This window comes from Ciconia boyciana, chromosome 10 (assembly GCF_034638445.1).
Source record: "Ciconia boyciana chromosome 10, ASM3463844v1, whole genome shotgun sequence".
In the NCBI taxonomy this organism is placed as follows: domain Eukaryota; kingdom Metazoa; phylum Chordata; class Aves; order Ciconiiformes; family Ciconiidae; genus Ciconia; species Ciconia boyciana.
Window position 1 is genome coordinate 18,183,886 of NC_132943.1, and position 13,959 is coordinate 18,197,844.

Sequence of the window (13,959 nt, forward strand, 5' to 3'; positions counted from 1 at the left end):
GTGTGATTACAACGAAACATATGCTGGGCTTAACTCGCGCAAGCTCGAATCTCAAATACCATGACTGCATTTAAAAACCAAAGAAAAAAACCAAAGAGTCTTTTCTGTCCCTTTCGTAAGGAAAAACTACCAACACTAGGTCCCCTCCAGCCGCAGGAGCTGGGTGATCCTCAACGCCCGCTGACGGTCTCTCCCAGGGACAGAAAGGGTAGTTACACCTGAAAATGTAACTTTAAAAAGGACATAAAATGAAAAAAAAGTGCCTTTAAAGGGAGCTGACAAACACGCAGCTACATCATTGGAAGGTGATTAGCTCTGTGTTAAAAAAAATAATATAATCGTCAGACGATCTTGTTAGTCTTCGAGATTTGGATATGGTCTAAACCTTCAGCTAGTGGGTTAGTGGGGAAGCTGTGAGCGGCTCAGGGCCCGAAGCAGGCGTGATGCTATCAGCAGGTATCTGCTGGGATTGGCTTCTATGTGACATCTCCGGGGTACTTAGATCTGCTTCGTTTGTATGGGGAGAAAAAGAGGAATGGGAGTTTCAAGCACCGGTTTCCGAGGCAGCAGATTAAAATAAAATTACATTATTATCATCTCTTTCCTTAGCAGTGAGAAAACCAAGTCTGAAAAATAGAGGCTTTCAAAAATATATCTTTATATATCTATAAACACAGTGTTTTCTCTAATCGGTGAACGGCAGGGTGAGGAGATTACGGGTGAGATCGTCTCTCATCTCGCTTGAATTTCGCAGAAGGAGGGAATCGCTTTTTAGAAACATCAAAAATGAAAAGGTCTCCACATCCTTGCGGCCAGGGAGCCGGGGAGGGGGAAAGACCCCCGGAGCCCCCGGTCCCACCACCAATCTCGCAACCAACTCCTCGCTACGCATCCTTTCACGTTTACTCCAGTACATCAGTACAGCCTCCGGCCGTGCCAGCCCCCTCCGGGCGCCCACGCCGCTCGCTCCCCACGCACACACACACGCGCACGCACACATGCACACCGGTCACACGCACGCTGCCCCGACACAGGGGGACCCCCGCGCCTCTTCCCCCATCTGTATTTTTCCTTGCTCTGGATTTTCTTTTAACGTGCAGGTGTTTCCCCGGGGCAGGGGAAGGGGGGGGGGCGGATATAATGGGGGAGATATGATGCGCGGAAAGCAATATGGCAAAAATAAATATTTTCGGAGTGTAAATTTAACCTTTTTTTCCTCCTTAAAATTTCATTAGCTTACAGTATTTCATCAGTATAGCTCGTTTATATATTATAGCTATCAAGGCAAAGGCGGTCCAAGGGAGGCGAGCTTTCCAGGGGGGCTGCAGTGCTATGTTTCTAATTTTTGCCCCCAATAAACTATCTGGGACACTTTGCACTGAAAACTTCTCCCAAAAGGCTCTCAGGGGGATATTTGCAGCAGAGGGCTCAGCAATGACCGATCCCCCCACCCCAAACCTGCACGTGTGACCGAAGCATCCTCTGCCCCTGCCAGCACCACGGGGCTGGGACCTCCACCTGCTGCCCCCAACCACGATCCCCCCCCACTGCAGTGGCATGGGGGCCCTTCACCCCTCTTGCCCCCCGGCTGGCCCTCCTTACCTCCCAAAGAAAAGGGAAAAGCCAACAGCACCGAAGCCACTGCAAAACTACGGTGCATTCGGGGGGTGCGAGCCTCCAGCCAGCCGGTTTTGGGGGTACGCGCATGCTGAGCAGGGTGGCTCTCAGAGGACCTGTTACCTCCCCACCGAGCCAAAGTTGCCCAGCGACTGCAGGTCCTTTCTTTTTTTATTTTCTTTTTTTTTTTTTTAAATTGTCTTCCTTCTTTTTCTTTTTTTTAACGTGGCCTCCAAAATAAAAGGAGAAAAAAGCGCCTGAGTTACTTGCAGTCATTTGCCTTTCGTGCAACTTGAACGTCCATGCAATTTAAAAACCGCTCGCGCATCTCCGAAGAGCGAGATAGGGGTAGCCACGGGTCCGCTGCTTCGCACAGGGAACCAACCTGTGCCAGCATCCGCTATTATTACAACTATTATTATTATTACAATGTTTTTCTTTCCTTTCTGTTTTGTTTTTTAGTGTTAAGAGAATGTGTGACAGGCCGCAGGAGAAAATTCCCAAAGAGGACTAGTGATGGGAGGGAAAAGGGGAAGACGGGAGAGGATGTGACTTTCTGCATCCTCCCAGGAGGTTCCTGGGGAGCATCTGCCTTCCCCAGGCACGGGGCGGCAGGAGCCCCCCACACCTCCCCGTGGCTGGGGGCACAAGCACCCCCGGGGAGGTGGGGAAGTGCCGCGACCCCCGTCTCCGGGTGGACTCACAGCGGCTCACCTGTGACCAGCGCCAGGCTCTGGGTCAGCAACAGAGGTCAGCCCATGGCCGAGCTCCTCAAGGACAGAAGGGCTCAGGACCAAGCCCCCCCACACCCCCAGCAAGTCGCCAGGTGGCCAGCAGGTTTTGGGAGAAGCATGGGGGCCAGCGAGGACCCTCCGCTGCAGCTGGGCAGGAAGGTTTCCAAGGGCATCTCCTCCGGTGTCCCGCAGACCCAGTCCACATTGCTATCTCCTACAGGTTGTTTCAAACACGCAGCAGACGTTCACCGATGGAGCTGCTGGGATGGAGCTTCTTCTATGGGTTTTGCCAGTTGTTTCTTTTTTTTCCAGATGGAAAACACCAGTTATGGTCCCACGTTCAGTCCCGAGTGGTGACATCCACTCAGGACTATGATGCCAAAAGCTGGGAACACGCCTCTCACTGCCACCTTCACTTTGGTCACCTTCCCTGCGCTGGGACATGCATCCTGTCTGGCGTGACTTTGTGGCTCTCTCATGTAGGTGCGTGGTTTTGGTTCCTCTATGTGTGTGTTTGGCTTGTGTTGAGTCTTTAGGGGTTTCATTGGGGTTTTTTTTTTTTGTTTGCTGTTTTCCTCCAAAATTCCAACCCTTTTCCCCCCCGATTCACTTCCCTCTCCCACAATGCACTTCCTCACACTCCTTCTCGGATCAGCTCCAAGTCCTTCTCCAAAATTCAAGAATCACCCGCAAGTGCCGGCTCATCTTTTCTGGCCAGAGCCGAGCATGACCCTGGAGACAAAGTTGACGATGGCTGCAGCCGGCTGGTCCGGGTCCAGCTCGGCAAAGAGGTGGCAGATGTTGTCTGTGGTGCTTCCTTGCTTCCTGGCCACAAAGCCGAAGAGCCTGGGTAGGGAGAAGGCAAGAGGCTCAGAGAGGTTTGCCACCGTTGCTCACCCAAGGAACACCACCACCCTCTTCCAGCATGGTCTTGTCCACCTTCCCCTCTTTAACATCCACCTTGCACAACACAGAGGGAGACATCCCAAACCAGCCTGCATGAAGACCCATCTACTCTTCCCTTTGCTGCAGTCTGAAGGCCAGCACTGCACTTCCACCATCTTTTGGCCAAACCCCCCTTGCTCTGACTATCCCTGCCACCCTCCCCTAGACCGTCCCCAAGAAGGGACCTTCCAGACGATCACAGCATTGCCTTGGTTTGGGTGATGACTCTTGAAACCACAAAGGTGTGATGGGCTGGCCATTGGGGTAGACCCTTTCTGAGAGGAAGGCCATGCAGGGACACAGGGAGCTGGGTGAGACCATGCGGTTATTTCTGTCTGTCTCTCCCCGATGAATAAAATGTCCCTTTTTTTTTTTTTAATTAGAACGTGCAAACTCAAGTTATAAATACAGGGGAACAGAATGTGAGACAGGCCCAGGCTGTGGCATTTCTAATTGGAGAGGGGAAATATTCCAGCAGCTGGACATCCTAATAAAAACCCATTTGCTAACACAATGGCTAAAATTAGTGGGAATTGGCCCCTGGAAATGGGCTCAGCCAGCAGCTCTGCACTCTCGTGGGTCAGGACAGGGAGGAAAGGGAAGAGCCAGCCAGTGGCTCACACACCATCAGCATAATCCCCGGCTCTGCTCCATGACCTGGCTCCCGCTGACTCTGCTGGGAGAGTTTCCAGTAAGGCCAGTTCAGCAAGGGCCATGTCTGCTCTGACCAGGAATTTGTGGCTGAAAGATGCTTCCTGAGTCCCCAGGACTATGGTCTCATGCTTGGGTGAAATGTTCCTGCAGTGAGGACCTGAGCCCATCTCACGCTGCCCTGCATGGGGCATCTCCCAGCCAATGCTCAAAGACAAGCAGAAGCCACCTCGGCAGCAGCTGGGAGGAATCAAGCACAGAAAGTACTTACTTGGCTGGGCCGCTGCCGTCAGTTTTAGTCCACCTGCAAGGAGAAGAGGAGGTGTGAGGGATGGTACATGCTGCACCCCACAGAGAGACAGGGCCGTGACGGAGGCCACCACACCATTGCTGGAGGGCCAGCCTGGCTTTGCACAGGCTTGGCTTTATGGAAAAAAAACCTGATGCGCCTCTCCCCCAGCATGAAGATGCTTGGAGACACCGAGAAGTCACGAAGAAGTCACCAGGAGAGGCTGGTGTTGCCCCATGGTGTCCAAGGGGACCCTCCATCCCTGCCCTCTCCAGGAGCAAGAGGGACGGAGCAAGCAAAGACCCTGCTCCAAGCAGCCCGGGAGCCTGGGGGAGGGAAAGGAGCAGGGGACATGTGCTCCCCCCAGGTTAGGCCACTCACTTTCGTTCCTGGGGGTCCAGGTCGCAGAAGGTGACGGTGTTCAGCGGGTAGTGTCGTCGGAAGAACAACCTGAAACACAAGGCAGGGAGCATCAGGGCCAGGGAGCCTCCCACCTCTGCCCCATCACAGCCCAGCCCCACCAGCATGGAGGACACTCCCATAGGTCTCCCCTAGGATGCTCCAGGAGTCAAGGTCAAAGCCCAGCCCTGCCCATGACGAGGCTCATGCCACCCCAGGGATGTCCTTCGCCAACACACTCCCTGGATCACAGCCCTGTTGGCTTTGGGGACCCGGGGACATGGCCATGGGGGCTCTTACTTCCTCTGGTTGTCAGTTAAGGTGATGCCTTGTGCGGAGACTTTGAAGTGGACGATGGTAGCGGTGGGCGTGGGGTCAGCCACCAGTGTCTCAGCAACAGCCTTTGCAATGGCCTGGGGGCCCGTCAGCGACTCCATCTCCACCGAATTGATGAAGAGGACGTTGCAGGCTGGAAAAGGAAACAGCAGGTGTGGAGTCAGCCACTGCTCCGGGCCACATTCACACCACTGCAGCCCCTCTACTCACCCGCACCCTGTTTGAGGAGGTCTGTGGCCGAGTTGGTGGCCGACACAGTGTCTTTCTTTTCCTCCATGGGATCTGGAAGAGACGGGGTGTTATTGCTGCTCCCTGCTTGGAAACCTACCCTGTCCCGGGCAGGCTGTGGGGGCAGATGCACTCCCTTCTGGCCCTGGCTCTTACCTCGGTCAGGAATGACCAGCTTGCAGGGCAGGGCCAAGGGCATGATGGAGTGCTGGTACACCAGAGCCGAGAGGCAGCCTGGGGAGAGAGGGGAGATGGTCAGCACAGGGCTGGGGACACAGGTTTCCCCGGTGTTAGGTCATTGTTGCTCCAGGTGGATGGGAACAGGCTTTTTGGTGGGTTTCTTCACTGTGGTCCTAATGCCACATGTGGCATTTCCTCTTGCTGAAACCACCGTGCCCACAGAGGGCTCAGGGAGGGGGCAGAGATGCCAGGGCCACCTTAGGAACAACGAATGGCGCAGAGGTCCTCATGCAGCACCTCGGAGGACATTAGCCATGGGGTAAGTGGAACAAGGGGAGCCCCTGCCCTCCGCCCTGCCCAGCAGCATCATTTGTCCTACACGTGTGTGCAGGAAGGTATGCACCTGTGCATATATGCACATTTGTGTGCACTCACGAGCGTGCATGACAGCAGAGGCTCCAAATGCCCACAGGACTCGGTTATGCAGGGACAAGAGGCAGTAACAGAGGTGGGGGCTCACCCAGATAGTCTTTGATAGTCCAGCAAAGGCAAGGCTCTCCCAACCCAACCCCACATGTGGGAAGCACGCTGCGGGCACTCACCAAAATTGGGCTCGTTGGGGCATCCTTTTAGTTTCACACCCCGCGGGCTGGTCTCGATGAGGAAGTGCCTCACCAGCTCATTGGTGATGTCTCCTAGGAAGAGACAGGATGTTCTCACACCAGAGCCGCCTCACTCCTCCTCCCACTCTGCAGTCCCATGTGCAAACCAGTGCTCCAGCTCGAGGGAGGGGTCCCTGCCACTCCGCACACCCTCCTGGAATCCGGCCCTTTGCACAGGGTCGACCCCAAGCCAGGCTCCCCCGTTGTGTTGGTGGGCCAGGGAGGCTGTGCCTGTTTGGCCATGCCAAAGCCCAAGATGCAGATGCCTCTGAGCCCTCTGCAGCTCAGGGCAGAAGGTGTCTGGTGCTTCCCTGTGCCCTGGGAGGGGAGAGCTGGGAGGGAGGGTCCTGCCACATCAGCATATACCCAAGGGCATGACTGGCTCAGCAGATCCGGCTGCCCGCTCGCCACGGCCAAACAATGGAAAGCATCTCGGTGTGGGATGGAGAAGGGCACACAATACCTTTCTTGTTCTGCTGCATGACCGTGGGAGGCGGAGAAGCTACTTTCATGGCGAGGCCGTAGGCTCCCCGGAAGGAGTGGCTGTCTCGGATGATAAAAGCCCCTGGCTCCCTGTCCTTCAGCAGCGCGATGGCTGCAGGAGAGAATGGCAGACCTCAGAGCTGGCACAGTAAGAGCCAACGAGCCCTCCAAAACCAGCAAGTGTGGGTTGGGATGGGGCACCCCAGCTCTGCAGCCTCACAGCTGGGCACCATGACATTACTGTCCCCCCTGCACATCTGGATGGGGGTTTCGCGTAGGTCTGCAGCCAGGCAGAGGCTCATCTCCCCCCTGCCTCCACTGCCCTTGTGTGGGCATCTCAGAGCATCCGTTCCCACGCAGCCCAGCTCTGAGCAACCAAGCACTGGAGAGCAGGCAGGGACCAAGGGCCAAATGCTGGGACCTTGGCCCTGAAGGCACCTTGCCCCCTCCTTGTTCTCCCCTCTTATTTTACCCATGTCTCCAAGACCCCTCTGAGCTCTCTCAACTCAAGATCTGGGTGCTTTGCACCCCAAACTGCATAGATCCACTGTGCGCTGTGGGGACCAGTGTTCCTCCACCAAGGGGAAGGTTTGGGGAGCCCACATCGTGCAAGCCTGCAGCTGAGCTGGGCTTCAACCCCCCTCTGCCATGGTCTGAGCATCCGCAATCCACCTTCACTCCTAATCCAGCCCCTAAGGGAAATCCTCACTAATCCCTGTGATCCCAGATAGACCCCAACTCCCAACCGTGGCTCACTTGACTGTATTCTTCGCCCTGTGCCATCTACCCACCCTGCTCCCTGGAGATCTCCGGTTTGTACCAGTACTTGGAAGTGTCCTGCACAAACTTGACGTTGGCACGAGTCTCAGGGCTGATGTCTGCAAGGAAGGAAAGAGGAGAAGACAAGAAAAAAGTTAAAAGATGCTGTATCTAAAACTCCATGAGTTTTTAGCAAATCCGGCTAAAGCATTAACACCTCCACCTCTTCTCAGCCCCAACACATTGCCTTAACCTCAGCCCAATCCTCCCTACCCAGGCAGCCTGATGGGGCTGCTGGGCATCTAAAGCTAAACCCAGGCACAAGGGCCCTCGAAGGACTGTGCATGGGATGAGCCTCCTCGCCACACAGGCAGAGACAAAACAGGAATTCATCATTTAAAAGGGAGCTGGCCAGGTGAAATGAAAAGCTGTCAGAGGAAAGAGATATGTCCAGGGGGTGGTGGGGAGATCCCCTGACTTCAGGGGACCTTCACTGCTCTCTAATGTTCAAGATTTGGCTCATCCATCATAAAAATAAATTCCTTCCCTTATCTTTGCTCCTTGCAGAGGAACTGGACAGCTCGACCTACCCTCAGAAACGCAGCCCCCAGACCCAGCCCTGCCCTGCCTCACTCAATGCCCATCAGTGGTACGGCCCCAATGGGAGCCAGTCCTCTGGCCGTGAAGCCATCGCTTTGCTCAGGCAACATTTCCAACCACCTGCTTCCCAAAAACAACTGAGCAACCAACCCAGCAGGCCAGATAGCATCTCTGCTGGAGATGTGTTATCAGCCATCCGCAATCTGGTTGCCTTCAGAGAGGCAGGGGGCTCACTCCCCTCCCCAGCCCACTTGCTAACTGTTATGGTTTTTAATTGCTTGCGCTTCCCGGCTGGGAAAGGTCCCCAGCCAGGGCAAGTCATGGGGTGGAGGCAGGCACCAGCGTGCCCTAAAAGGGCTGCCCGCTTGGCAGCGAAACCGGCCCAGCAGCCAGAGCCACCACTGCCCCACGGCTTTATTCCCCTTGTCCTGTCGGTCCAATCTTGGCGTCACCGAGGTGTCCCGTAACAGGAGCTGGTGAAGGCATTCCAGGCGTGGCGGCAGCCGGGGCACGGCACACCATTTGAAACGAGGAGGCAGCACCACAGCGGGGTCTCAGCGGGGTAAAGCCCGCCGGGAACAGGGCTGGAAGGTCAGCGCATACCCACGGCAGAGAAAAGCCGCCTCTGGGCACTTTGATCTCCCCGTACACAACTCTGGGCGCTGTTTACATCAGCGATGCCGGGTCAGTGCTTTTCCTGTTTGGATTGCCAGAGAGCACAGGAAATGGCCAGAGCCCCGGCGGTGCCGCCAGTTTGCGGATGGGCAGGAGGGGTAAATCGGGATGCGGCTGCAACCCTTTCCCCGCCAGCCAGCAAAGAGAAGGAGGGGAGAGGAGCCCTGGGCAGGGCTGGGGGACACAGGGACCTCCAACAGCATCCCTTACCTGGCATAGAGAACTTGGAGAAGTCCGGCAGGGTGTGGGAGAAGGTGACGGCACTCCCACCGCTGGGGCTGGACATGCCACTGGAGAGGGGCGAGGACGCCTTGCCGTTGATGGTGGCATAGTTGGGCAGGCTGTTGGAGCGGTCCCCGGCCGACATCCGCCGCTTCTCGGGCAGCGCAGGCTGCAGCGTGGGGCTGCCCTGGCGGTAGGCGGCCGAGTCCGGGGAGGAGGAGTGCGGCGTGCTCGTGCCAGGGTAGTACGCCGGCGAGACAGGGAAGGACGGCGTGGAGGGAGGCTGGTAGCCGGAGGAGCTGCTCTGCCGAGACAGCGTCGGGCGCCTCTCCTCCGGGCTGGGGTAGCCATACAGGGGACTGCCGGGGGGGACGGCTGCCGCGGCTTGATGCCTGGCCAGGCTGGGGCTCCCCGGTGGGGCCACCAGGTTGCCGTGGGCCGCCGCGGTGTGCCTGCCCAGCCCGGGGCTGCCAGGAGCGCCACTCACGCTGGGGTTGACAGCTCTTCGCCCGAAGCCAGGGCTGGGCGGCGTGTTGGTAGCCACTGTCCGGTGCAGGGCGCGGGGGCTCCCCGGCAGGACGTGGACCCCCACCACATTGACCTGCGGCTGTGGCCGAGCTTGGAGGTCCGGCTGGAGGCCACCTCGGCCATCAGGGTACTCAGGGCTGGCATATGCTGAGCCCGGGACCCCGCCTTGGACTATCGCAAAGGAAGATGGAGACGAGTTTTGGTAGCTGCTGTGAGCAGAGGGCATCTGCGAGTTGACAGGCGACCGGTGAACAGGCTCAGCCGAGGCGTGGGGAGGTGTAACCGTGCCGTGGGGGCTGCCCTCCGATGGGTAGCTGCGGAGGGAGGCCCTGAGGAGAGATGAGAAGAAGGAGCATTCAGCTCCATCCCTCATTCCTGCTGCTGGCTGGCACCCTCCTGTGAGTGGTGCACAGGGAAACTGAGGCATGGCACCAGCAAGCTGCTCGGTTGCTCAGAGGCAACGGTGGGATGGGTCCTGCCAGCTGCTTGCGAGCAACTGGAGGCAGCTTTAGTTCCCCCATGCATTCCAATTCCCTCTCAAAATATGACTTTCTGGGAGACACAGTCTTTTTCCAGCTCCTCTCCCAGTAAAACACCTGGTTCGTTCCTCCCTGCCAGCCTCGCCAGGTGAGCTGGTGCAGGACACCCCATGGGCAGGGGGGAGAGGGGACAGGGACGATGGCTCCATTGCACCACAGGGCACCGATGCTCAGCCCAACCCAGGGCTAGGGGTTAGCACAGACCCCATCCCTCATCCTGCCCCGAGGGCCAGGTTCCCAGCGAGATGCTGCCGTCAAGGACCAGTGACCACCAGTGACCACCAATGACCCAGCTTTGTGTCCTCAGGGCACTGAGCCGCACGGTTAGCCAGGACCCCTAAACCCTGCGTGGGGAGACGGGGGTCCTTGCAAAGGCAATTTCAAGGTGGGAGGAAGCCTGTGCACCAGGCAGGGTTCGGCCCCAGCCCCGCCAGCCCCCAGGACCTGCACCCACTGCCTTACCCGTCCACGCTGTGAATGGGGCTGCTGGTGGAGACAGGGCTGGGGGCAGTGAAGGAGTTGGCGAAGCTGCCGTTCCTGGCAGGCACCTCCGGGCCCCCGGGCTGGGCAGCGGGCAGGCTCCCTCCCTTGCCCATCGTGGCCGTGCGGGCCACCGACTCGACGTAGCTCCTGGGCTCTGTGGCAAAAGAGAAGGGGAAACGGATGAGCTCACAGCTCCCATGGGAAGGGGGCCGTGCCCTCCCCGGTATCCCCATCTCAGCCACTGAAGGCGCTTGAGCTGAGCTCCTCCAGCTGCACATTTCCCCCATCCCTCTTCCCCCAGGTGTTCTGCAAAAACACGTCTGGCTCATCTGGGCCTTTAGGTTGCTCCAACGGATGCCAAAGTCCCCAGCCAGGGCAGAGGGAGGGGGGTTGTGCCCACCCGTTTTCCCCCAGGGGACCAGAGCACGTGGGACCACGGTCCCTTCCCGCACCACAGCCCCTCGGCCCTGCTCTGAGTCAGCGTCCCTCCCCACGCGGGATGCCACACAGCACACGTCATGCTCCCTGCTCATCCCTGGCCCCTAAAAATAGAGCCGGTGACTCTGCCCAGCCTGCGCTGACTCACGCGGGACTGAGGACGATGCTCAGAGGTCCCTGCCCTGCACGGCCCACCTCTGCCAGCCACCTCCAGCAGCAGACCAGAGAGCAGCTCCAGCTATTTCCACTGCAGTATCCAACAGTCTCACTCCCGGCCCGGCTTGAAACCGGAGCCCACGAGCACGACCAAGAAAAGCAATTTTGCTTTGGAGCCATTGAGCTGTCTCGTGCCAGGAGCAGCAGGCTGGGCTGGCCACCACCAGTCAAGGCAGCTGCCAGACCCAGTCCTCCCTCCTCCCTTTCCCCCGTGCCTCCTGCTCCATCCAGGCTGGTCCCCATCCCTACGATAGCCCCCGCAGCCCCCGCCAAAAGCCATACCGGATGAAGGGGCTGCAGCTTCAGCCCCGTCCCCCCGTGCCCCCACAGCTGTGTCACACCTCAGCTGGCACGTGCCACCGACTGCCTCCGTGCCGGGGCACAACACCCTAAGCGAGACCCACTGGCGTCAAACGCTATGGGCCGGGCATTCTTGCAGGTCCCCAGCTCCAGGCTGTCCGTGCCTGAGGCGGCTCCACAATAGTAATTAGCATGACAAACATTATTATTATTATTAGTCATAACAGCCAGGCTCTGGCTAAGCCTGCCAGCAAGCCGGCCCGCTCGCAGCCAGCAACGCCAATGCACAGCTCCATGTTCAGAGCCGGACCAGGGAGTTGCAAGGAAAATTACTGCCATGGGTCCCCCTCCTTCCCCTGCAGTGTCCCTGTGCCCCATCCGCCTGCAGACGGGAGGAGTCATCCATCCCTTGGGCTGATCTCCCTGCCCAGCCCTGCTCAACCACCCCAGGAAAGATCCGAACCAAAACCAGACCGAGGACCTCAACACGGGCTGGGTACCAGGCAGGACACGTGGCTCCGAGTGACAGGGACGAGGCACTGCCCAGGGGGACGCCCAGGGCAGCTGCAAGAAACTCATTGCCACATAGGTAATTAAATTAATTTCACAGCTACTCACTTTTCTCCCCCAGCTCCCCACCCCAGACTAAAATTATCCAGACAGTACATATGAGTCAGCCTGCAAGAGGTTAAGACCAAAGGGCTGCGAAAATGCCAGCCCCTCCTGCAAAGGTGGGGGCCGAAGCGAGGCAGGGCAGGAGCCGGGGGGCTCAGGGACAGCTCACGGGGAGCGCGTGTGCAAGCACACGTGTGCCACAGCGAGGTGTGTGACCGTGGGTCAAGCACGTGCTTGAGTTGTTTGGTTCAATACGGGGAAAAAAGAAAGAAGCAAAAACTGGGAAGTTTCAGGCAGGGGCTTTTTAGGTTGAAAAAATCAGTCTTGCCTCCTAGTATTTTCTTGGAAGAGGCTCCAGAGATGGGAAGACAGTGGGAGAACAGAGAGACCTTGAGTCACAGGGGGGTGGGCCGTCGTTTGGGAATCCCGAACCCGAGCAGGGCCATGCTCCAGCCAGAAATCCCCAGCACTGCGACTGCGCCGGGCTGTTTTAAAGCCTCCTCGGAGGTGGCAGCCAGGCCCGGAGCTCCTGCTCCATCGCCCGGCCCCAGGAGCAGCTGAGCAGAGCCCAGCAGGGCAGGGATCCTCGTGGAGCCTGTGGCTGGGTGCAGAGGGTGTTAAGCCAAAGCTTTGTTAAGCCACAACACGCGCCCCTGCTCAGGACTACAGATTCAACCCCCCCAAAAACCATCATGTTATCCAAGAGGAAGAAGGACAAAAGCAGGGCAAGAGGCTGGTGGTGGCCACTCAGCCTGGCCAGCACGGGGTCACCAGACATCCTTTAATGTACCCAAGAAGCCATTGCTGAAAAATCAGCTCTGGAAACAGAACATTTTCTTCAAGCAAACACTTTCTCCACTACTACACAGCCTTCAGGTTTGGGTTGTGTGCATTTTGGGGAACTCCGGGGGAGAAACGCTGACAGCTCCCGGGGCCGTGGGAAGTGTCACAAACTCACCAAGAGACATTCTCTCCCCAAAACCCATCTTGAACACACAGTTCCCCATCCCGGCCCCGAGGGCCCAAAGTTTCATTAAAGAAGAAAGCAAAACCACCCAACAACCGTTAGATAGCTGGCGGCACTCCGGGGAATCACAGCCGCTCCCGAAGCCTCTATCCCCCCGGAAGATGTGCCGCCCCAGAGCCCCCAGTGCCCCCCCATAGGCAGAGCCACCCCCCAGCTGCCGTCCCAGCTCAGCCCAGTCCTCAGCATCGCAGGAGAGGCAGAGCCCAGGGATGGGAGAGATGGGGGGATTTTGGGCGGCCTCACGGCCGGCGGAGGATGCACACCGGCTGCCGGCGCTGTGCCACTGCCCACCCGGCTGAGCCGGCAGCACACTGGTGGCCTCTGCGCCTGGTGACCTTTTGTGCTGCACTTTGGTTTATTTTCACTCCGAACGGCAGCGGCAAAGCCAGAAGGGGAGGGCAGGAGCCCAAAACCAGGGCTGCTGCTCCCAGCCCCCCACCAGGCTCGTCCGAAGCCATCCCTGACGAGCCAGCATCCCTGGCGTGCCGCTGGAGAGGATGCCACGCACCGACAAAGAGCTCTCAGCCCCCGTGGACGGTCGCCACCCAACGTGACAGACCTCCAGCTCCAATTTGGACATTGGGGGAGCCAACCACAACACAAGGCATGACGTTCCCTTCCTCTTAAGGGAGCGGTACCAGCAAGACTCAGGCTCCTACACCCCTGGGGGCCAGTGAAAGGGAAGGCTGCTGGCGCAGACAGCCACAGCCTGCTCTAAGCAACAGTCCCAACAGTGGGGATGAGCAGCGAAGAGAGACAGAGAAAGAAAAGCCTTTCTTACCTTCTTCAGAGCCACCGCCCACCTCCCCTTCCAGCTCTGAGAGACGGAGGGACAGGGGAGCAATGGGAGCGGAGAGAGGAGGAAGAAGGGAGGTGCGAGACAGAAAGAAAGAGAAATCCGAGTCAAGCAGCTTTGCCTTACTCAGGCAGGGCACACAGAGCTCAAAGGAGAGCCCCACACCTCCCCAACACTGCGCCCCAAACCAAGCCCCTGGCCTCGGACACCCCCAGGGTCCACCTGGGCATCCCAGAG

The 13,959-nt window shown here is 58.1% G+C and overlaps 1 protein-coding gene across 8 annotated transcripts in view; it reads right to left on the bottom strand.

Moving 5' to 3' along the window:
- Nucleotides 1-2,563: 2,563 nt before the first annotated feature.
- Nucleotides 2,564-13,959, bottom strand: part of TNS1 (tensin 1) — a 63,287-nt gene continuing 51,891 nt past the window's right edge. For 7 of the 8 annotated variants that reach the window (XM_072875311.1, XM_072875303.1, XM_072875305.1 and 4 more), the window contains 11 exons: nucleotides 10,310-10,484; nucleotides 8,769-9,637; nucleotides 7,316-7,402; nucleotides 6,505-6,636; nucleotides 5,982-6,074; nucleotides 5,356-5,433; nucleotides 5,182-5,253; nucleotides 4,936-5,104; nucleotides 4,618-4,686; nucleotides 4,219-4,251; nucleotides 2,564-3,197 (listed from right to left, as the gene is read on the bottom strand). In XM_072875311.1, coding sequence (XP_072731412.1) covers nucleotides 3,053-3,197; nucleotides 4,219-4,251; nucleotides 4,618-4,686; nucleotides 4,936-5,104; nucleotides 5,182-5,253; nucleotides 5,356-5,433; nucleotides 5,982-6,074; nucleotides 6,505-6,636; nucleotides 7,316-7,402; nucleotides 8,769-9,637; nucleotides 10,310-10,484 — 1,922 coding nt within the window. In that variant the 3' untranslated portion in view covers nucleotides 2,564-3,052. The remainder of the gene's footprint in view (nucleotides 3,198-4,218; nucleotides 4,252-4,617; nucleotides 4,687-4,935; nucleotides 5,105-5,181; nucleotides 5,254-5,355; nucleotides 5,434-5,981; nucleotides 6,075-6,504; nucleotides 6,637-7,315; nucleotides 7,403-8,768; nucleotides 9,638-10,309; nucleotides 10,485-13,959) is intronic. The other variant, XM_072875304.1, reaches the window with a different exon arrangement.